The sequence below is a fragment of the Marmota monax genome, unplaced genomic scaffold, assembly GCF_021218885.2.
Source record: "Marmota monax isolate L192 unplaced genomic scaffold, Marmota_monax_Labrador192_F-V1.1 WCK01_AAM20220418_F8-fsc00007, whole genome shotgun sequence".
Lineage (NCBI taxonomy): Eukaryota > Metazoa > Chordata > Mammalia > Rodentia > Sciuridae > Marmota > Marmota monax.
In genome coordinates this window covers 1,272,923-1,296,945 of record NW_026692781.1, presented here as the reverse complement: position 1 = coordinate 1,296,945, position 24,023 = coordinate 1,272,923, and the positions used below count along the sequence as shown (strand labels likewise).

General features: G+C 34.2%; 1 protein-coding gene across 2 annotated transcripts in view; it reads left to right on the top strand.

Moving 5' to 3' along the window:
* Positions 1–22,005, top strand: part of Ttc21b (tetratricopeptide repeat domain 21B) — a 68,076-nt gene extending 46,071 nt beyond the window's left edge. For both annotated transcript variants that reach the window (XM_046447485.2, XM_046447484.2), the window contains 8 exons: positions 911–992; positions 4,139–4,289; positions 4,473–4,634; positions 8,420–8,615; positions 12,562–12,786; positions 15,651–15,771; positions 19,628–19,695; positions 21,461–22,005. In XM_046447485.2, the coding sequence (XP_046303441.1) occupies positions 911–992; positions 4,139–4,289; positions 4,473–4,634; positions 8,420–8,615; positions 12,562–12,786; positions 15,651–15,771; positions 19,628–19,695; positions 21,461–21,538 (1,083 nt within the window). In that variant the 3' untranslated portion in view covers positions 21,539–22,005. The remainder of the gene's footprint in view (positions 1–910; positions 993–4,138; positions 4,290–4,472; positions 4,635–8,419; positions 8,616–12,561; positions 12,787–15,650; positions 15,772–19,627; positions 19,696–21,460) is intronic.
* Positions 22,006–24,023: the final 2,018 nt, after the last annotated feature.

Genomic DNA, 24,023 nt, shown 5'->3' with positions numbered 1-24,023 from the left:
GGCTTTGGAAGAAATAACATTTCTAACATAAGTACTTTTAACTAATAAAGACCAAGAACCATTAGCATCATATTTATAAGCATGACAGCAAACCTGGTTCATAACTTGAGATAATATTTCTTTATGCCTAAGGGAATGCTTAGCCAGGCAGTTCATATAGTAAAGCTACATGGTTTTCGGGGTTTTTTTTTCTTTATAAAGCTACAATTTGCTAAAACTTTCAAGTACTTACTTAGACATACTGGATTAATTTAAGAGTTTCAGTGAAACATTTGAAATTACAGAAATAAAAACTTTATGTATCATTTTAGGTTGGTCCGGTTTAAATAAAATTTGGCTTTTCTTTCTTATTTTCACCTGGGTTGAAATATTGTGAGCAAATAGCTGCATGCATAATGTTTTGTGAGGTTTATTCAAAGTTATTGTTGTAACTAAAAAGAATACAAGTTATTTCCCTTTTGAAACACAATTAGAAAATCTACATACATCTTCCTTGGTTTACCTTTCTTTGAGATATTTATGACTTAAGTTTTGCTTTCTTTTGTCTTGTTTTTAATCTTTTCATTGTCATTTTAGCCAACTCCTGTGAGGCATATTTCCTACAATAGTACATAGAATACTTCATTCCCTTCCATTTCTGTTTTTGAAACCACCACTTGAAACATATTTTATGCTAAAAATACAGTTTTGTGAACAGAGCAATCTGTTTTGCATCCTTGATTAACTTATGTTGTACTGATTTTTCAAGCCAGTCTGCTCAAGGCATACTTGAACTTCAAAAATGAAAAGTTTTTGTAAAACTTTATCCTTCCTTATAGTTTTCATAGGTATTTTCTTAGTTTTCAGTCTTAGAAGAATATGCTTTGTGAAAAATATGGCAATGTTTTTAGAATGAACTTTATCTTTATAGATGATGGCTGATCTCATGTTCAGAAAACAGGACTATGAACAAGCAGTGTTTCATTTACAGCAGCTTTTAGAACGCAAACCAGGTATTTAATCATCGACCATATATTTTTCTAATGCAGTCAAACTTCTTTCTCTTTTCTCCTCTTAGCTGATAAACTCTTGGAAAAACAGCCACCCCGATTGAATCTGACTCTGATTATTCCATATGTGGTCTTGAGTAGTTGAAATGGCCGTGAGGAAAATGCAACACTGAAATGGTCTCAATAGTGACCACAAATCTTAAGTGGTCAGTCGGGTACTCCTACTGTGTCTCTCTAATGAATTCACCCGCTCTCGGCTACTTTTCATGAATTCTTCTGTTTCGCTTAACCTCCCAACACCTTTTCCTCATTCCTTACCTTCATCTAAAAACCTTGACACATACTTGATATATAACCTACTAGAAAAGAGCTCCATTCCCTGTCACCAAATCGACCCATTATCTAGTTCGTGTCATTGCCAGATTGTGATCCCACTTACCACTAGCTTTTCCCTGTATACACTGGACACTGCCCCTCACCTGCCAAAGGGCTCTGCTCCTGCAGCCCCCTCTCTTGCTCCTTCCACCATCATTTTTTTTCCTAACCAGCATATAGCCATACCTGGACATCACCCCACTTTAAATTAATCAGTATTCTCCCACCCACCTTACCCAAACCTCCCTTTCCTACAGGCCTGTCTTCTTTTCTTTCCTGCTATTTCTACCTTAAATCTTGACACTGTTTTGTTTTCCTTCTCTGAGCTGACATCGAATGGAAATACACATAGTATTTTGATCTCTTGCAAGCAGTTCCCATTCCACAGTATTTCCTTTGCGTGAATGATCTCACCTTGTTTCTTTAGAGCATCTCTATTTCCTTGTGAATATTCTTAAGCTGTTCTTATCAATATTTTCCTCATATGTTATAGTTTTATAAGATTTAAAGACATTATCATGTGCCCTGGGGGTTTCTCTCACCTAAGTTTCTGTTATTTGGCATCAGCATAAATTGGCATAGTGGACTGGCTGTTTGGGACTGTTTATAATCACATATAAAATCAATTATTTGTAAATTCAATGTAAAGATTTTGTACTCCTACTATACCAAATGATGTGCAATTATACTTCCAAGTCTGTGTGGATTTGTCCTTTTGCCAATATCGTATTTTGCCTCCCTTATTCTTTTTTGTTGTTATCGTTTATTTTGTTTTTGTATTGGTTCATAATAGTTATACAATACATTAGGGTTCACTTTGACATAGTTATACATGCATAGAATATAATTTGTTCCAGTTAAGTCCCCAATACTTACCCTTATCCTAGCAGTCCTCCCTCTCTCCACACCCCATTTCCTTTTCTCTACTTTACTGATCTTTCTATTTATTCTGTCTTTCTCAACACATAATCTAAAATGTATTCCTCTTGGAGAAAACACCTGGCATTCCAGGGCCACCACTTGCATTAGCAGATGCATAATGGTTGCTGAGTAGGATGACCACGTATTGTGGTTTCCTAGATTCAGGACTTTCCATGATAAAGGAAAGTTCCAGGCAAACTGTGGTAAGTTGGTCACCCTAATCCTGAATGCCATTATCATTCCTCTTTATCATGTACAGTTATCTTGCACAGTTATCTTGCTAAAAATATGTACATAGATACTGTCTTCTCCATTTATTTTCAGACTTTGCAAGAATCACACATTCATCTTATATTCCCAGTGTCAGACACAATGCCAGTCACATATACGGTATAAAGTTAATGTTTACTGGTTGAATGGATCAGTGAAAGACTGTAAAATACCAAGTTATTAAAAATACAAAATTTTATGTAAATTTTTACAGTCTGTGTGATTTTTTTGTGTTTCAACTCTTGCAAATAATGCTGCTGTGGTATCTGTATGCCCTACATTTTGGATCAGAAGTGACTTGCTGAATTATCTTGTATCTTCTCTTGTTTGGGGAAGTAGAATCAATGATAAATTGCTTTTTATATCTGTTTCTGTTTTAATCCTAGGGACTTACTCCAAGTGACCAAATACCTTATACAAGGGTTTTTACAAATCGCCTAAAATGAGGCCTGTGCTAACTGAAACTTGAGCACTCTCAAACACCTAAAAATCTCAGCTTTAAAGAAATAAATAAAATGTGTGTTATTAATAAAATAGACTGTTTGCAGTCATTGAAGTCATGTCTTTCAAAACTATTTAATGACAGTTGAGAAATTTTACTATATAATTTTGAATCAAAATCAAATTCCCAAGTGTCAAATTTTGTAGATATGTAAGCAAAGAATAATTTTGTATAAATGTAAATTTAAATATTTATAGGTTTATTTTTATAAATATATGAAATTTAGTGCACAAGAATGTGATAATTTCTATCTTGTGGGAATATAAGTGATTTGTTTTCTCTGTATTCTCTTCTGCATTCTCTGTATTTTCTAAATTGTTCTTATTTTTTAAAGTGTCCATCTAATAAATGTAAATAAATAAAACTAATAAAACATTTATTAGATTATTTAATAATAAATAAAAGAGAACTATATGAGATTGGGAGGAAATGCCTTTATAGGAACCTGCCAGAAAATTATACCTGAAACGAAAAAGTAAATTATTTTTTCGTAAAAGGAGATAGAATTAAAATATGTCTTTAGACGTTAGGTTGTATGGTAAACTAGTTTCTGATATGTTTGATACATATACATATTAAAGTCTTGAGTAAAATTTCTAATTGTATACCACAAATGTTTTCAGAATTGGCATAGTAGACTGTTTCTTATTTCTTACCTGTTTCCCAGCTGTAGTGAGTAGGCAAGAGAGTTTTAGAAATGGATAGTTGAGTTGCCTTATGGGGTCAAATTAGTCCTCCTGAATTTCAGAATTAAGTGTCTAGATTACTACAAAAATTATTTCTCTAAGGCTTTTGGTCTCTAGAACAATTGAAAAGTAAATAAAAATAAATAAACATTTTTTTAGATGTCCCTATTTAGATCATTCTTTTATTATGATCAGCCCAGCCCAACTTATGTCATTTGATAGATCAACCAGTTAGAAGTATAGTTTCTTTAGGGATTATAGCACCTTTACTTTATTACTTTACTTTTATTTAAATTACATTTCATATTAATCAAACATTAATAAAGTAGGATAATAACCATCAGAATAAAAGTTAGAAAATATTATCCTTATTTGAAGTATTTTTTTGTTTCTAGATAATTATATGACTTTTTCTCGTTTGATTGATCTCCTAAGAAGATGTGGAAAACTTGAAGATGTTCCAAGGTTCTTTGTAATGGCTGAGAAACGTAACTCTAGAGCAAAACTGGAACCAGGATTTCAGTACTGTAAAGGACTGTATCTTTGGTAAGTCTACTGGCAAAATAAATTCTACATGGTAGTTTTTTTCTCATTGTAGATAAAGTAGAATGAGTTTTTTGGTATTAAAGTTACATTTTAAAATATGCTAATAGTTTTATTTACCAGACAAATACTCTGAATTTTATAGTCAGTGATTAAAATAAGATTTTGTTTTTAACATCTAATAAGGTTTACTGGAGAACCAAATGATGCCCTTCGACATTTTAATAAAGCTCGGAAAGATAGTGAGTGGGGCCAAAATGCACTGTATAATATGATAGAAATCTGTTTGAATCCAGACAATGAAACTGTTGGAGGTGAAGTATTCGAAAATCTGGATGGAGACCTGGGGTGAGTAGTGTTTGACACATTATCTTTTGACAACTTCTTTTTAACAGTTATTGTAGATAATAAGCAGAAATACTTTATAAAATAGAGCTAAAACCTAGGATAGCACTAAGGAAAGGTCAGATGAATAAATCATAGTTAAAATGACAATTTTAATGGAATAGAAAGGAAGTGCCAGGCTTCCTAAATCATAATAGACATGTTATAACAGAAAGGAAGTGCCAGGCTTCCTAAATCAGAATAGACATGTTATAAAGGCACTTCCCTAGTCACTCTATAGAAAATGAGAAAGATTGAATTTTACAATGATGGAAAATTGTCCACACAAGAAGAGTAAGTACCCAATAAATGGTAGTTTATTACCAAACCCTGTGCTTTACACTTTCTATGCATTATCTCATTTATTCCATAGAACACTATTATGAAACAATCTAGAATCAGCTTCTCTAGTGATATTTGGTATAAATGGAGCAAGATTCAGACTGAGGACTACCTGGCCCAAAGCTCCTGCTATTAGTCACTAGGGTATACTTCTGAGAAATAGTGATATTTCTATCACACTATGTTTGTTGCTGCTTCTCTCAGAATTGGGCAAGGCCTTGGTGGGGAATGTATAAGGAGGTAAAGACCATGTAAGGAGACAGTTCTTGCCGCAGTCTGGCTGGGCACAAAATAACCTAGCCACCACACCGCCTTGTAGATTCAAACAGCAACTCTTTATTCCCAACTCTCACCGGCTCTACACGCACGTTCTGGGAAAATACGCTCCCTTCACCGGGCTCTGCTGGGAAAATACACTCCCTTCACCGGGCCCTGCATACCAATTCTCTCAGAACCCCGCAAGAACTCAATGGGAACTCAAGAAGGGCGCCTGGGGCAGCAGGATACGCCCTATTCCCAGCAGGATACACCCTAAACCTGGAGCCACCCTAATCCAGCAGGATCCACCCTAAACCTGGAGCCACCCTAATCTAGCAGGATCCACCCTAAACCTGGAGCCACCCTAATCCCTGAGCAGGGTCACCTTAGCCAAAAATGCCATGTCATTCCTACTTGGCTATGGCTCTCAGCATCTCCCCACTTCTGATTAATTAAACAACAAGCAATGTGGCTTAGGGACCGTGCCTGTTAGGTTGTCCAGTTCAACATATTGTCCTTACTCGTCATCGGATGAGCTGACCTCTAGGCGTCAGCCTCCTGTCTTAGGTTGGTACCACTGCAATTGGATCATACCCGTCACTGACTAGCAGTCCAACATACAGCCATACTTGTGGATAGGCCTATGCACCAGTGGGGGGGTGAGGTTCTTTGCCTCACTTCTGTTGGCCCCCAAATTTGGCCTTGGTGCCAGTGGGGAGGTGAGGTTCTTTGCCTCACCTCTGTTGGCCCCCAAATTTTAGACCATCACTAGCAGAAGGGAGGAAGATACAGAAATGCCATGACACCAAGCCAATTGACAGCTCCTTTGGAAAAATTGTATCACCGGTGACACCATCAGCAAAGATACTCCAGCATTACCACAATTCGCTGCACCAAACGATAGTTCACAATGTATACAAGTGATACATAGTCCAGGCAAGTTCTATAAGCAGTTCAAAGCGGAGGAATCTATCAATATGTCCATTTCCTCCCAAAGAAAATCGACTCCTTGATTGAGCATTACTTGTTGAGTTATTATTCATTGATGCATCAGTTTATACAGTTTACTGTGATAGCTATCAAAGAAGCTGTAGTTTGGTTTTATCTTTGACTTCACCGGCACTGGGAAGAAGATAGGAATTCTGGCAATGATGCTAAAAAAAAAAATATGTAACATTCCAACAGGTACTAAGAAAACAATTTTCTGAACAATTGACATTATCCTGAACAGAATTATTAAATATAATGAAAAGGAAAGGTGAAAGTAAACAAACAGATGTGTTAACCACCTTTAAAAACAATCCTTAACAGCTGTTAACCTAATTTAAATTAAACCATTAAAATCATGTGAATAAAAAAAATTCGGATGCATTATTTCATGAGCGCTCCTCATATATGATATATGGACATACGCACACACAGACATACAACACAAAACAGAAGTGTGCACACATAACATACAACACATAAGACAATAGTAAAGGCCTTGTAGCTTTACCTAGGTGAAATCTCCATTGCAATGTTTCGCAATGGAGAGAATTGGTATGCAGAGCCCGGTGAAGGGAGCGTATTTTCCCAGAACGTGCGTGTAGAGCCGGTGAGAGTCGGGAATAAAGAGTTGCTGTTTGAATCTACAAGGCGGTGTGGTGGCTCGGTTATTTTGTGCCCAGCCAGACTGCAGCAAATTCTATTTTTAGTAGCATATAATTTACTTTGGATATAATACAATACCTGAAATCATTCCATCTTCATCACAACTGACATGGGTACAAATGGATATTAAGTATTGTAGGAGTTCATTGAAATTGTAATAATACCTAAGTAGTCAAGTGAGGGTGTGTAGAGGAATAGGGAAAAAAATAGAACTGGACTTCTGAGATGTTCCGATGATAAATGTTAACATCTAGATTAAAGAGAACATTGAAATTTTAGAGCAGGGAAATGGCATGTTTGTTTTTTGTTTGTCTTAGGAAGGTTGAAGTAGTATTCTTTTATGAAATGATAGGCTTCCCAAGTGGAGCTCTTCAGCAAGTAGATGAAAAATACAAAACTAGAACTCAGAGAGGTCAATGCTGGAGATAGAGATTTGGAAGGATGTATTGCACAGGGTGGCTAGCTGGAACTCCATGAATGTCTTCTTTGCAAGTAGGATATAGTAACAGATTCGAGAACTAAATTATGGACATGTTAACATTTAAGAAATTTCAGGGAGGAAGGGAGGTCAGGAAAGGGCAAACAGTGCAATGGGAAAAGAACCAAACCTGCACAGTATTATAGAAGCTTAAGTTAATTCATAAGTTAATTCTTAAGGAGAATAACTTTGAAAAAGGTATGCAGCAGTGTGAAATGTTGTAAGCAAGATAAAAGCCAAAGTCTTGAGGGAAAGACCAGTGATTTGACTTTGAGAGTTTGATTTCCTTTTTTGATTTATATATCAATATTTCCTTTCTTAAATTATATATGACATACACACATAAACATATCTCCTTTAATTGCTGTATATATACACACATACATATATGTGCCAGAAACTTGCCTTCAAATATTCAAATTGTTATTGAATATAAAATTACAACTTTTCAACACGTATAATTTCTAAGAGTCTGATAGTTAACATGGTAAGGATATAGAATAGACTTTAGATGTCTGAAAAACTTAAATCTAAAATTTGCCTCCTTCTGTGACTTTTGACAAATCATTTCACTTTTTTGAAGTCTCTGTTTACCTGTAGGTAAATGCATTCAACATAGATTGAATGAAATCATATAGTACCTGGCCCCTTTCCCTCTTCCTTTTTTTAATTTCACTTACTGAGTAGGGAACACCATTTGATAATTATGTGATTCTGCTTTTATCCTAGCTTAATATTAGGTGAAGTGAACATTTTCAATATGGATATTGTCTAATTGTCTAATTTTTTTGTTTTCTAGAACATTTAATGTTTTTTTACCGAGGGGATATTAATTTTATTTTTAAAAATATACTGATAGATGTGTATTACTTTGTATTAGAAGAGGTTGAGTGACATGCTTCACAAATGATTACTTTTAAATTATAAAAAGAGAAGCTAGTGTATCCTAAATCTCTTTCTAATTTCATTGAATTTTATAAGTGATGGACATAATCGATTTATTTTTAATTGTATTCAGTAATTCAACTGAGAAGCAAGAATCTGTGCAATTAGCAGTGAGAACAGCAGAAAAACTCCTTAAAGAACTAAAACCTCATACGGTACACGGGCACATACAACTTCGCATAATGGAAAACTATTGCCTGTTGGCTACCAAACAGAAATCTAATGTTGAGCAAGCATTAAATACCTTCACCAAAATAGCAGCATCTGAGGTTAGTAGTTTTCTTTTACAACTTTATATGTTATTATTTCTTAATAGTATAGAAATGTGTGTTTGATGAGTTGTTTATTTTCTGAAGATTTTTCTTAATCAAACATAGTGTGCCTTTGATCCAGAAGAGACACTTAATTGCTTTGATATGTTATTGATATATTTATCACTACTGGATTACTGTAGTCTACAGAAAGGGAAGTCCTCCAAAGGGCATAAGTTAATTCTTAAGGAAATGGCTTATCTTCTGAATTTTCTGTGTTGCAGATGTCATCTGTTTTAACTTACAAAGTGAAAATAAACACCTAGCTGCCTTGCCACTTTGCCTTTTCACTTCATAATGGAACTTTTCCAATTCTAGTTCTAAATGAGAACAATACTGATTGTTTATAATTAATTCATGCAAATCATAACATTGGTCTTTAGTAAGACTGAAGTAACCTCTTGCAATCTTTTTATTATTATGTTAGTATTATTAGATCAGATCAGAGTTTTCTTCTTTTTCATCCCACTCAACCCCATTTCCTTTTTAACTCTGATCTTGTATTCCCCACTCAATACTACTAAGGAAGGAATTCTAGATACTTACCTGACCAGCAGTTGGTCATACCTACTTCTAAGTATGTTCATAGGATTTTGTGTTTGATCTTCCACTTAGCAATGTGTAGGCCACCAAAAGCTCATAATTTTGTGTCTCTCAGAGCATATATCAAATTTTGATGTGTTTTCTTATGGTTCAAAAGACACAGTGGTAGCAATAGACTGTATGAACCCCAAAAGTGGTCCTTTCTCCCACCTTCAGGACCCTGGAGAAGATGGAGATGTCAAGGCTATGGGAGACCTACAATACCTGTTGTGGTTGAGTATATCTAGGAAGCAGCTTTAGGAACAAAAACAGCAAGGTAGCATCAATAGCAATAATACCATACAGCAGAGCTCTTCTGCAGGCATTGAAGTAGTATTCTCAAGGATTGGGCTCTGTTGAATTGGATTTTATAGCAAACAGATGAATTACTGAATGAAGGGAAATAGCATAATCATGTAAATCTATGAAAATTTGTAAGGATATAAAAAAAACACATTTTCTAGTAAGGTATCATAGCTACTGACTGTTGTGGAATGGTATTCTGTCATACAATAATGAGTTATTTTAAGGAAGTCCATTATTTCTACTGTGAAGTTTAAGAGAGAGAAGCAAAAAACAGTGAATGACATTACATCTGTTTTCTACACAGCCTATGCCAGTTTTCTGTGTTGATGAGACTGCATAATTTTTTTATCATCTTTACCTGTGAGATTAGAAATTTACCAAATCTGTTTACTGACCATAATATCCAAATAATAATGATGGGTGATGAGCTGAAATTTCATAAACATTAGGCCTCATCTTGCATTTTTTCTTTTAATTCATAGGTTACATATTCAATATAATAAATATTCATCAAGCAGCCAATGGGTGCTAAGCATAGTGGGACTCACACATATAAATAATGTATGGTTCCTTTTTTCAAGTTTCTCTTAAATTACAGAAAATGAGACAAGCATACCAACTATAATTACTGAAATACAAAGCCAAATGTATTCTATCCTAGAGTTGCAAATAAGAGCACTGTCTGTAGGTGACAGTAGGAGAATTCAGTTACTCTTTTGTGGAGAAGGTATGATTTAAGAAACAGTTATAATTTGAAGAACCAGAAAAATATAGCATTGTCATAGGCACAAATGGACTGAGTGTCTTCTAAATGAACAGGGAAATATGAGCAAAAGTGGGGAGGCAGAAAAGCATGAATGAAGTATATTCAGAACACTGTGTGTCACTTAGAGGTACGTCACAGGAAGTCATGGAGGAAATGGGGGAAGATAAGTTAACCCAAGCTGAGCCATATGCACTTTCTTATATTGCATTACCTTGAACCACAGAGCATGTTGGTCATAAGCAATTTGTGTTGCCCTCACTCGAATCTTATCCTCTGAGTGGATTAAGACTGGAAGAGAGAAGCTGGCTAAAGTTTTAGGTTGTCTATACCAGAAAAAGATGCCATGGAGCTGGGTACAGTTCAGTGGTAGAATACTTGCCCAGCACATGCAAGGCCCTGGGTTCAATCCTCAGTGCCAAAGGAAAACAAAACAAAAAAAGCCAAATCTCCTGGTCTAATGCAGGGAACGACTATGGTTTGCATTTAATCAAACTGTGAAGAACTGGCTCATTCTAATGTAGCTCAAGGCACGTGGTTTTGAAATCAGAGACTTACTTTAATTAAGTATTATGGGATATTTTTATGCATGTGAATTGGAGTAGGGTCTTTTTGCAGGGCCCTTCACAGACCATCTTAGGAACTGGCTGACAAATATATAACAGGTCTCCTTTTCTCCCTCTCCCAGCCCACCTGGATGAGTGGATTGAAGGTTAATGAAATTGACAATGTTCCACATGTCTTCAAAATCTACTACCAATTGCTTGGATTTAGCATTCAAATTAAACTGTTTTGCCATTCATTATCTGTGTCAGAATTCCTTATTGGAAGTTCATTAATAAACATGGAATTACTGCCAAGAAAGTTTTATATTCCTATTGCTTTCATCAAGCCCTAATAAATTGCCCTTCTGTCTGCAATTAATTAAAAAATTAAATTTTGACTGCCATCCACCACCAATGCTGGATATTGCAAGTTTTATCAATGTAATGTAATTTTGCAGTATTCCTTATTAGTTACCCAAATTTTTAGTCTTACAGGGAATATTTAGTATTGTTATGATATTATGATTTCTAATTAATTTGTAAATTTAAAGTTAAGACCTTACCCTTTCTAAAAAGTATCATAATCCCTCTGCTGAAATTTAAGAAGCACCCTCCTCTTGGAAGCAGAGGCACATGGCTATAATCCTAGCAGCTGGTAAAGCTGAAACTGGAGGATCACATGTTCAAAGTCAGCCTCAGCAATTTAGCAAGGCTCTGGGTAATTTAGCGAGATCCTGTGTCAAAATTAAAATACAAAAGGGCTGGGAATGTGGTTCTTGGTTAGGAGCCCCTGGCTTCTATCCCTAGATCCCTACAACCAAAAAAAGAAAGAGAGAGAGGGAGGGAGGAAGAAGGAAATAAATTGAAGCAGGAAGGAGAGAGAGAGGGAGGGAGGGAAAGAGAGAGGAAGGAAGGAATTTAATTGAAGCACCCCTCCCTTAATCAGGAATGTAAACATTATTGTTTATCTAAATTAGCTTTTTATATAGCTATCTTCTGGCCTCCATTTTAAGCAATTCTTACTAACCTTTTGGATTCACAGAGTGACATTTTCTGACTTTGAAGTCAATCAAATAAACTATTGTGCTATGCAGTCCTTATCAAAATCCTACTTTAAGACATGAGCTTATTTCATACCATTTCCAAGTGATTAATCACCCTTTATTTGTAGCATTTAATTGGTCAAACTTTATTGGGACAAGATGGGTGTTTCTTAATGCAAGAAAGAAGGGAAAAAGTAATAGAAGTCAAGATAGATAAACTATCATTTACATGTAAGTCTTTTTCTTATCCCTGTTTGATAAGTTAAAGAACTAAGGAGGTAAATGTTAAATCTGAAATAAAAACTGCTCAGTGAATATTATATTTCAAAGGTTTTATCTTTTTCTGTTTCAATACAAAAACCAAAATAGCTAGTCGATTCCATTAAAAATCAATTCAAACTGATTGCTGGAATTATGAGGTTTTGGCATCTGCATAGACACTGAATTATTTCCACCATACAGTGCCTGATCAAGTTTTTTCCTAGTAGCTTGAGATTACTTGATGTATTAAATAGTAATGATAATCACAGTTATCTGGGATGGATCTGGGTAGAGTCTACAGACCAGGTCTATATAGCATTTTCTGCTTTCTATATGTTTTTCCTTTAAAAAAAAAGGATATTTATGTTGTGTGTCTAGCAGTCTAATGTTTTGTTTTCTTACAGAAGGATAATCTTCCAGCACTTTTGGGAATGGCAACAGCTCATATGATCTTGAAACAGATTCCGAAAGCTAGAAACCAGCTGAAGCGGATTGCAAAAATGACTTGGAATCCTATTGATGCTGATGATTTTGAGAAAAGTTGGCTGTTGCTTGCTGATATTTATATTCAGTCAGCAAAATATGACATGGCAGAAGAACTATTAAAACGGTGCCTGCATCACAATAAAGTAGGTGTTAAAACAGTGAAAAATAATTATTCACCTTTGTTGTGTATTATAGTGTTGGTCCATTTCTTGTGATTCTCGAGTATTTTTTGAATACTATATGTTGATTGTTACCACAGTCAGGAAATAAACATTAATAAGAAGAAAGAAGCCATTTGCCCTTGAAAAGCAAAAGAGAAAAAAGAGATTTATGCAGCTTCACGTTTCAGCTGTGGTGATGCCCTACTTACACAAAATGTTTTTGGAATGTCAAGCATTTTCCTGTGATTACCAATCTCATCCAAGAACTAATGAAAATTGCAGAACATTAATTGTGGGCGTATGTCCGTCCTATTAAGAAATACTCTTGATGAATTTACTGCAGCTGCATGTCATTTCCACAGTATTAGAATCCACTATGCATAATATGTAGTGGGGGAAAGTCTTGTCACCTTTTGATTCAATTAAATAAAAAGTCCTTATCTTTAGGTACAAAATTGAAAATCTTGAAGTCTGTAGAATATGAACTTCTCCACTAATATTTTGGAGTTTAATCACACAGAAAAGATGAGATGTCTTATTATGACAGTTTTATAAAGTTTAGATTTATGTTATTTGCTGAAAAACAATTGAACTTGGCCTAGAAATTTAAGAATATTTATCTTCACAAATTTATACCAATTTCTTCAAAATTTTAATCACCATAAATTTGTTCCCCTCAAACAAATGAGGTTATGAAATGGATCATTTGTTTTTCATAGAGGAATTGTGATTACCTAGCACTGGTAAGATATTTTCTTAGGAACTTAAAAACCTAAAAAAAAACTACCCATTTATCAACCTATAAACAATTCTAAATAATCGTTTACATCAATTTTAAGTTAAATTGGCCTTGAAAACAGAGAATACTCATTAATAAGCTTTAAAAATCTAAAGTACAGAAGAGTTGAAGCTCACATGCTTAGTTTAGGTTTAAGCAAGATTTATGGGAATTAAGGTTTTCTCTTCAGATAAATTTATTTGCTGGAACACTACCAATAATAACTTGCAAAACTGAATATGATAATTGCTTTAGAAACTTTGTTTAGCCATGCTGATTAGGCATGAGTATATTTGAATCATGAATTCAGGAACTAAAGCTTAGGAACCTTGGATCACATAATTAAAAAATGGAAGTCATCCAGGTATGGGGCAGGAAATGTACAAAATAAAACTAGATTGTCTTGTTATACCAGATGGTAAGGAATCTATCAAGGCTGATGTCAGGGACTTAGAAACCAAGTCAAAGACATGCCCAGGAACCAAAGGTGGGTGCTGTAAGTACCAATAGGAATGCTTACTGCAGTGGATTGAAACATCAAATATGCCATGCCTTCATAAAAATAAGAAAAAAAAATATGGTTAGGTATCACTGAAGTATACTAATAAACTATTGTCTCTAAACCTGGCAGGGAAAGATATAAATAAGTATTAATCTTATGTTCTTTGCACTAAATAAATAAAGTTTAAATATATATAGATATATCTGTATAAATCATTAGGTTACCAAATAGTAGATAAGGAGACATTTCTCATTATAGACATTTTCCAGTTAATAAATAAAGAGGACTGATAGAATATCATCATTTTCAACATGATGCATTTATGAATGGTTAATATCACAAAAAAGGAAGAATCAGACATTCTGTGTCTCAGGATGAACGAACACAACATTTATGATAGGACTGGGATCTGGGATGAGATAAGAAAAATAGTAATAAAGATAACTAATAATTCTATGCAATTTTAAAAAGCAAATAAATAATCAAAATATTAAAATGTTAAATGGACAGAATTTGACAGGACTATGCCAAGCTACAGTGGATTCTGAATCAAAAGAGAAAGATTATATCCTTATTATCATATTTTTATGTATATTCTTAATGGACTAGGGTTTTAATAAAAATATTGATGAAATTTCTATTATTAAAGTCCGGAAATTAAAATTATAATAATTTCATTTGATATATAAATATTTGAATATAAAATATTCAAACCAAATCTTTGGATCTCATTACAATTTCCAGGGAATGTCAATGACATAGACTCATATAAACACCTCAAGAATGCACTCAACTTAATCTGAGTTAAGAGAAACTTCAGGGCAAAGTATTCTTCTAAGTGTGTACTAATATTTAATCAAAAGAAGAGAGCAGAAAGAGACAGACAGCAAAAGACATCTACAGGTTAAAAAAAAGAATTAGGGGATATTTCACCTAGTCTCGGTATGTGAGCCTTCTATGGATCATTTTAACAAACTACAAATTGTTTTAAAAATTATATTGAGACAGTTTGCAATTTGAATACTGACTAGTTCTGTGGTAATTAAGGAGTTGCTACCTTAATCATCATGTGCCATGACGTACGGTTATGTTAAAGAAAGCCCTTGTTTTATAGAAAGGCATACTAACATGTATTGATGAAATGATATAATATCTGAGGGGTTTTTTTCCTGATAATATAGAAGCACAAGTGTGTATGATACAGGTGAGACAATATTAGTCACGTCAGTTTTTCAAAGTAAGTTATAGGTTCATGGAGTTCATTATACTCTTATTTCTGTATTTATATGTATTGAAATTATTTATAATGAATAATGTACATGTCTATTCATAAAATACACATACCCTGATATATTTTTCTGATTTTGTTTTTAAAATTCTCATTCTGAAAGATGTGGGATGGGGATTTGGCATCCCCATTATTTAATTGCATAGTTGAGGCTGAAAGCCTTGTTTTATGCACCATTTAAATGGGTTAATATGATTGATCTCTACACTCATAAACATCTCATGAAATCTTAGTGGTTTCAGGTTTAATCTATTAATGTATCTTTCATTTTTCTTTAGTCTTGCTGCAAAGCTTATGAATACATGGGATATATTATGGAAAAAGAGCAAGGATATGCAGATGCTGCCTTAAACTATGAGATTGCATGGAAACGTGGCAATCAGACAAATCCAGCAGTAGGTGAGTTTACAAAATAGGCACTAGATTTTCATTGGAAAACTCCTTTATTTATAAATCTTCATTTAAGTACAATGGAGGTTTTTTGTTTGTTTGTTTGTTTTGTTTTGTTTTTCAGAACAAAATATTCCAAGAGCCAACTTTCATTGTCAACCTTTCTGAGAATATATTTTGTATTCATAATAAATTATTATCTTCAGATAACTAGTTAAGTAGAATTTCTTGAGGTCCAAACTTGTACTTAGTCATCATAGAGGACATCTAGTCTAATTTTACCCTTTTCTCTTCTTTAACTCTCTGCTATTTTGAAAACAGTAATGCTGTTCCCCCCCCCCCCAAAAAAGTGTCCCATTATCAATCGGTTAGGCAAACATTGCATTTAATCAAGTCACCCAAGTTTCTTGACTATAGTTATTCTCAAAGCCTTTAAGCATGCATGTGCATTGTAACAGATATCACAGAAATGCCATATTTCCCACAGTTATTTGACCATAAGATGTTGCTTTTCTTCTGAGAAACATCATTTATCTCCAGCATTTGTACAGTGTTTATTTGAGGAATGATAGTCTACTATGGGAAATATCTGAAATATACTTAGTGACTAACCTAATCCTGCATTGTGAGGGAGCTTAGCCCACGCTGTCCTTTTTGTTCTTAGTGATCTAGAATATGTTTCATTCAAATTGCCCAGATCTATTCTCTGGAACAATCCGTAATCCTTTCCCTCTAACCTGTAACGACCCTTTAGTTGGAAACTTTGTCATGTCTCTCCTAAGGCTCCTCTCCAAACCATGATCAGTTACTTGTCCACTGACTTGATTTTAAGTCTTACCTTCCTCGTTTCTGTCCTTTCAAAGCTCTAAAATAATACTACCAAATTATTCTTTGAAACACTTGTGAAGAAGAAAAAGGAGAAGGAGAAGGAGGGGAGGGTTGAAGAGGGAGAGGAGGAGGAGGAGGAAGAGGAGGACAACTGAGATTTAGAGGATGGGTTGTGGAAAATGCTGTTTGATTTGTACATACCCCTCTGACTTATTGTGTCATAATTGAACTTGTTCTCAAATCTAATTTTTCTAGTTGTGGTATGGTGAAAGTATGTTTTTCTTCTGATTAGGCATTTTCTAGCTGCTAATTCAACCCAACATGGCATCAGTGTTTTGGGCAGCCATGTTGCAGTGTCTAATCTGTGGTCTTGTCATCTTCACACAAACTGACATTCATTCAGGTCTTCCTTCACTTTGTATTTTTTTCTGGGGTCTGGTCTTTTTATTAGATTTGCGAAAAGCACAGGAACTAATGATTTTTACAGTATTTTTCATTCCCAGATAATATGTATCTTATGAAATAGTTTGCAAAATAAGAACTTTTTAAATATCCTTAAAACACGTAATTTTGACATATTATTCCAACAGAGGGACTGCATCTAGCAGTTTAATTATTTATCTAATTCTGTTCCTTGAAAAGCTTCAGTAAATACAGAGAATCCAACTCACTATCTTTTTCACTGCATTGTGTTTTGTAGACGATTTTTATTAGTTCTTCCAGCTTTGCTTTAGTGTGTTTTCTCATAAACTCTCAATTTATTCTTTAGGTTCTTCCTTATGATTGGTATTGCTTTCAGTACTCCAAACACCTGTTCATATGAACAGCGTATTTCATTTTTTCAGTTATCAAGAAACCTTTAAAATCTTGTTCATCCTCTTTCCATAGAGTTCAGAATTGATTATTATTACTGTGAAAGGCAACAACAGGATGAATAGGATTTGTGTGGTTGTAGTAATCATGTTTATACACACGTTTATATAGAGATAGAGAGAGACTGAGAAAGAGAGAGAAAGGGGAAATATTCAGTTGGTAAAGTGCTTGCCTAGCATGCACAAAGCCCTGGGTTCAATCCCTAGTACCACCACCCACCCCCCGCAAAAAAAAGGGGGAAATATTATATATTGTATATTATATACACATATTTGTATAAAATGTTATGCATCTTATATTAACATATACAATAAGAACATTTTTTAAAAGGAAAAAGAAAGAGGACACGAGGAACTGAGAGATGCTCAACTATGTTGTTTTCTGTGCTCTTCTTTTCTCCAGATGTCACATAGTTGAGTTCTTATGTATTTGACAGGTGTAATGCAGCTGCATTGTACACCTTCCTTGTTCCTTGTTCTTTCTAATCCTTTATTTCCTGAAACGTTTTTGCACTAGATGATCTATCAAGTTTCTACCAAATTAAGACTCTGTAATTATAATTCAGTGCTTCTACAGGAAAAAAAAAATGTTAATATTTATGTGGTACTTTAAAAATATTAAGTATTTTATAATAAGTGTACCAGTTGATTTTTAAAATTATTCTAAGAGAAGGAGGAGTTGTTTTCCCCATTTTATGGATGAGGAAACTTGAAACTGACAGCTCAAGCAACTTGCCTAAAGCTAGTCAGAGGCCACAAACTAAAACTTAAATTACCATGTAAATGATAGTTGGTATGACATCTTAAATTGATTTCCTTTTAAATGTCACTATGTATTAGTTCATTTTAGGATTATTTGATAATAACTTTGAATTTACTTCTTTGAAACTTCTTGTTTTCATATGTGGCAGTATTGTGTGTATGGGGGGGCGGTATATGTGTGAATTTAAGATATGTGCATGACATTGAATTTTAGTTCATTCCTATTCTTTTTACAACTGTATGATTATATTAACCAGGAATTCTTTTCAAATGTTTGTTTGAAATTTTATAAATTATATTGATATTTTTGTTAAGAGACATGAGTAGCATTTATATTTCCTACTTCATATTTCAAAGATGTAAAGTGATATATTTATGATTACTTATTATTTTACAGTGTTTTATATCTCACTTACCAAGTACACAGCTACTGTTAGTTATCCTCTCATTAGTTTTCTTATTTTTATAGCATTCTTTCAGAACAGCAACAATCATTTAACAATGCCTTAAAGCTTTCTACTAATTTGTCCACAGTGAAAGACAAACATTTTTTTCTTTTTTCTCCAGAATTTTTTGTCAGTGCCTTGTAGTTGTAGTTGGTGGAATGTGTTGTTACATATTTGTACATGCACACAACATAATTGGGTCAGTTTCATTCCTCAATATCGGTGATTATAATAATTCTCACTAATCATGGATGTGGAACATTTGATGACTAATCCCCCACTCCTCTGTATTGCTCACCAGCGTGGTTTTCTCACTATGTTCTCTGAGATTATTTGGCTTCTATGTGTCTTACCACTGTTTTAACTGAAAGTGTTCTCGATTCCCAGCCTGCCTTAATTTATGCTTCATCCTTCAGATTTGAAACATCCCCTGGCACCTCTTCCTCCTTGGTTCAACTGCCTTATTATAACTCTTGACTTGGATCTTGACTTCATAACACTTATCTCAGTTTAGAAATTATTGATTTACTTATTTAAACAATGTAGTTTCTCTTCTAATAGAACTTAAAATTCCTTACTCTAGGAGTGTTCAGTGAGTCTACACTATATAAATGAATAACTATGATAAGTTTCTGCTCTAACCTGAAATAAGTAAGACTTTTCTAGTAAGGAATGGAAATACAGCTTGTGGGATGTTGGTCTTCTCACCCCACAGTATATTCACTGTTGTCCATGTTTCTAGCTGAGCCTTCTTTTCTTCTTGCTCTTCTTTCATTTCACTCCCCCTTCTATCATTATATCACTTCTCTGTAAGGTATTCAGTCACCCCTCCATCAGGACTTCTCTAATAAGTATGCAAACAGAGAAGGAGGCACACACATACACAAAAAGTAATGCTAGCAATATTTATATCACTATGCTTTTTTTCTGTGTTTGTGTGTGTGTGTTTCTTAACAGGATACAAACTGGCATTTAATTATTTAAAAGCGAAAAGATATGTGGATGCAATTGACATATGTCACCAGGTAAACAAATTTAGATTTCTTGATTTTTTTTTTTTTTTTTTTTTTTAAGATTTAAAGCTTCCTACTTTTAGTGTGATCTCAAGATATACTAGAATAGAAGTAGAGGCAGGCTGGTGGAGCATACCTATAATCTCAGCACCTTGGGAAGCTGAGGCTGTAACTCAGTGGTTAATTGCCCCTGGGTTCAATCCCTAGTATGAAAAAAGATAAAGAAAAAAAGAAAGAATAGAAATAGAGAATGTAGTCTTTTAGTTAAATGACTTATTAAATATATTTTGGAGAGATTCTCATTTAAAATTTAGAAAATAATAAAGATTACGTATGTTTTTAATTGGGTCTCAAATAGTAAAATGTTTGTGTCAATTTAAAGACAGGCTAGTGGGAGAAACGTTAAATGAAGCTGAAGTTGGAAGATATTTGAAGGTAGTATAGATTCTCTGGGTCATTGTTCTAAGTTGAAGTTCCTGTGAATGTGTCTAAATCTGTGTATTAGAGAATTCAGATTTATAAACTAGGAATGATAGGTATGCTCTAAGTTAGAAGTTATATAATTACAGTTCTGTAATTCATTCCCTACTAAAATGACAAATACACAAATTTCACTTTTAGGATTCCCAGAGTCCTTTGTACGTACATTGCCCCATTGATTTTCTATGTAAGCCATTTTATTAAACATTGCAAACAGCTCCAAGAAAAGCTCCTTAGAAAAGGTTTTTTGTTTTTTTAATTTTTGATGTCCCTTATCTGAAAGCTGTGTATCAGCATCATTTTAGTAAATACTTGGCCTTGAGGCTTGTGTTTAATTACTGAGCCTATCCTTCAGTGTTCCTCATTAGGGTTAAGGTTGTACATTAAAGTTATACATTGGAATCATTCATGGAGTTATCTTTTTAAAAACATTAATATCTCACCTGAGTATGGTAACACAGATTTAATCCTTGCTACTCAGAAAGCTGAGGCAGGAAGATCTCAAGTTAAAGGCCAGCTTGGGCAAATTACAAAAGTACTTTAAATCATGGGTACATAATTGTTTTCTGCAACTCATCTATTAAAGAAGCAGTTATCTTTGTCTCAAAAAAAAAAAGATATTAAAAAGACTGGGATATGGGGCTGGGATTGTGGCTCAGAGGTAGAATGCAGGACAAGCACACACGAGGCCCTGGGTTCAATCCTCAGCACCACATAAAAAAAAATAAAATAAAGATATGTGCCCACCTATAAGTAAAAAATAAATATTAAAAAAAAAAGACTAGGATATAGCTTAGTGGTGGAGCATCACTAAGTCAGTCCCTAGTATCATAGGGGCAAAATGAGTATCTCCTCATTTTTTGGACTCAGCCTGGAAATCTGTATATTTCAAAATCACTCCAGGTAAATTTGACATATGCTCCTGGTTAAAAATCACTCTCCAACAGTTTATCAAATACCATGAGTAGCTAAATTACCAAAGTACTTTATATCATTGGTACATAATTGTTTTCTACAACTCATCTATTAAGGAAGCAGTTCTCTTTGTTAAATTTCCACATGTGGTTTTCATATGTTCATATGTGATATTCATATGTTTTCTCTTGTTCTCATCTATTAATGAGAACATCTATAAATGAGTCATATTACATCTAAGATGTCACCCTCCAAAAGTGTTGTAGTCACAGTATTAATACAATGAAATTTCAACTGTAAATGCTCCTTTATAGGAAGTTTTATAGCTCCTTAGTTCTCAATAGTCAATTACAAGTTCTTTTGCTTTTTTTTCTTTTTACAGGTTCTTGAAGCATATCCATCTTATCCAAAAATCAGAAAGGATATTCTTGATAAGGCCCGCTCATCTTTAAGACCTTGAAAATAATAATTTTAGCTTACTTTGTTAAACAGGAAATGAAGTAGCTCTAATTTTGAGTTCTTGCAGTTCAAAATAGGTTGAGCTAATGCTTTGGAACAGAAGCATACTTTTCTTTCTCCAGCAGAGGCTGCTGCTGTATGTAAATAGAAGCCTGTATCAACTTGCTATTTTCTAATGGAGAAGTTGAATGAGAACTGGTCTGTTTCATTCTCTTTTAATTAGGTGTGGATTTGGTAATTCTGTAGTATAGACTATAACTTGTTTCTATAAAAAAATTTTTTTGTTAAACTCTAGTTAGTGTCCTGTATCTTTTCTAAGGAGTGTTAGTAATGGGAAGTGTATTTAAAATGCCTTGTTATGTGTTAAAAATTTTTTGTTATATTCCACATATCAAAGGCTTGTAGATAATTTATGAAAAAAACAATGTGTATTTTAAATATATATTTTTAATAAAGATTTTATAAATATATGGCTTACATTGTTCTTGGAACTCAAGATACACATTAAGTTTTGCAAAAGCAGGATAAGCTCCCTATGTAGTTTGCACTGTTAAGGGTAAGATAGGAGAAAATGAGACTTTCTTAGAAAACCTTTTCTGGAAAAGTATAAAGAGTGAATTTCCCTCCCCTTTGTTGAGCATATGCTTCCTGCTCTCAGTACCATTGTGTTCTTAGGAAATAATCCATGCCCTTCTAGCACTCTGTGGTTTTAGCCTAGAATACTAGGTCTTATTTCAGAGCCTATGTAGAGGAAGGTAAAAACATGCTTTTGGTTAGCAGGAACTCAGGAAGCACACTGAAAGCAACTGTTTACCAAGCTGTGCCTGACAGCATTCCAGTACAGCAGTGAAATTTAACCTGACCATTATGAATTTAGTTCTTGGTATTATTTTTAATTCCTTGTCTATACCTTCTTCAATTGTTTAAAGATGCAGTAATCACAATCTGCAGTTTTATTTGCACTGGAAATAAATACAAGCATTTAAAATCATTTGCTGCTTTTAAATGTCCCAAGTATATTTATTTCTAACTACATTCTTTTTTATTTCATTCTTGTCTCAATTTTCAGTGCCCATTTAATTTCAATTATATGTCACAAAATTAAACCATTCCTGTTTTTTTTTTTAAATTTTTATTTATTCATTTTTAAAAGATGGGATCTCACTATATCACTCTTCTGACCTTGAACTCTTAGGCTCAAATGTCCTCCTACGTCAGCCCTCCAAGTAGCTGGAACTACAGGTACAGACTATTATACCCACTTCATTCCTCTTTTTTGCCTACCTTTTGTTTTTGGCATTTTATGAAACTGTTTAATAATAAGAACATTAATGAAACATTTCATATCTGCTAAAATAGTTTTACATGTCTTATTATGTTTGATTTTTATGATGCTAGGGTAAAGGCATTATCGTCCTTGTTCTAAAGATTTAGAACTATAGAACATTATCTCTTTCTCCCTAATTCAAGAGAAGATTCATCTTTCAGCCTAAATGGATATTTTCTGTTTTTGCTGTGCCGGAGGTCAACCCTGGGGGGCTTCATCCATGCTAGGCAAGTGGTCTATCACTGAGCTAAACTGCAGATGGACATTTTTAAGCATATCACTATGGACTGAATTTTGTGCCTGTCCAAATTCATGTGTTAAAGTGATGGTGTGAGAAGTTGCAACCATTGGGAGGTAATTAGTTCCTGAATGTGGAGCCATCATGATTGGGATTAGTGCCTTTATAAAAGACACCCCAGAGAGATTTTTAGCTCTTTTTTCACCATCTGAAGATACAAGAAATCAGCCATATGCAGTGCAGAAAAGGGCTCTCACCAGACCCTGACTCTGCTGAGACCCTGATCTCAAACTCCCAACCCTCAGAACTGTGAGCAGTCAAATTCTGTTAATAGGTCACCCAGCATATGGGATGTTGTTCCAACAGCCATTGATGACTAGGGCAGAAATAATATGTAACAGAATACCTCTAGTAGTTCTAGTGAACTTGCCTCATTGAAGCTGGATCATGGAAATTGGTTAGAGAAAGTGGAACATCTATTCTTCCAGCAAGAAATTCCCAAATCAGTTTGGTTATCTGTAAAGTGTAAAATGAGAGTTTTATTTTATTTCTTAAGCAGCCTTTTCACTTCCTTTTTCTTTATTTTAATTTTACCCCTACCATTTGTTAGATCCTATTCTAGGGACTTTTTTTTTCTTTGTGTCTGAATTCTCACTCAACTCTCCAGAGAAATAGTATTCTTACTGTTCAGGTGAGGGGGCATGACACATGAATAAACCAGTCAGAGTCACTCCAGGTGAACTTGGCTTGCACAAAATAATGACACACAGACAGAGAAATACCTTTTTCTTTGGGTTCTGTGACAGCTCCTCTGACCCAGCTCCCACAGAAGAGACAGGGCAGGCAAGAAAGAAAGAGCACGCCTCAAACCCGGTTTTATTGGGGAGAAGTCATTCAAATGAGACAAGGGGTCAGGTTTCA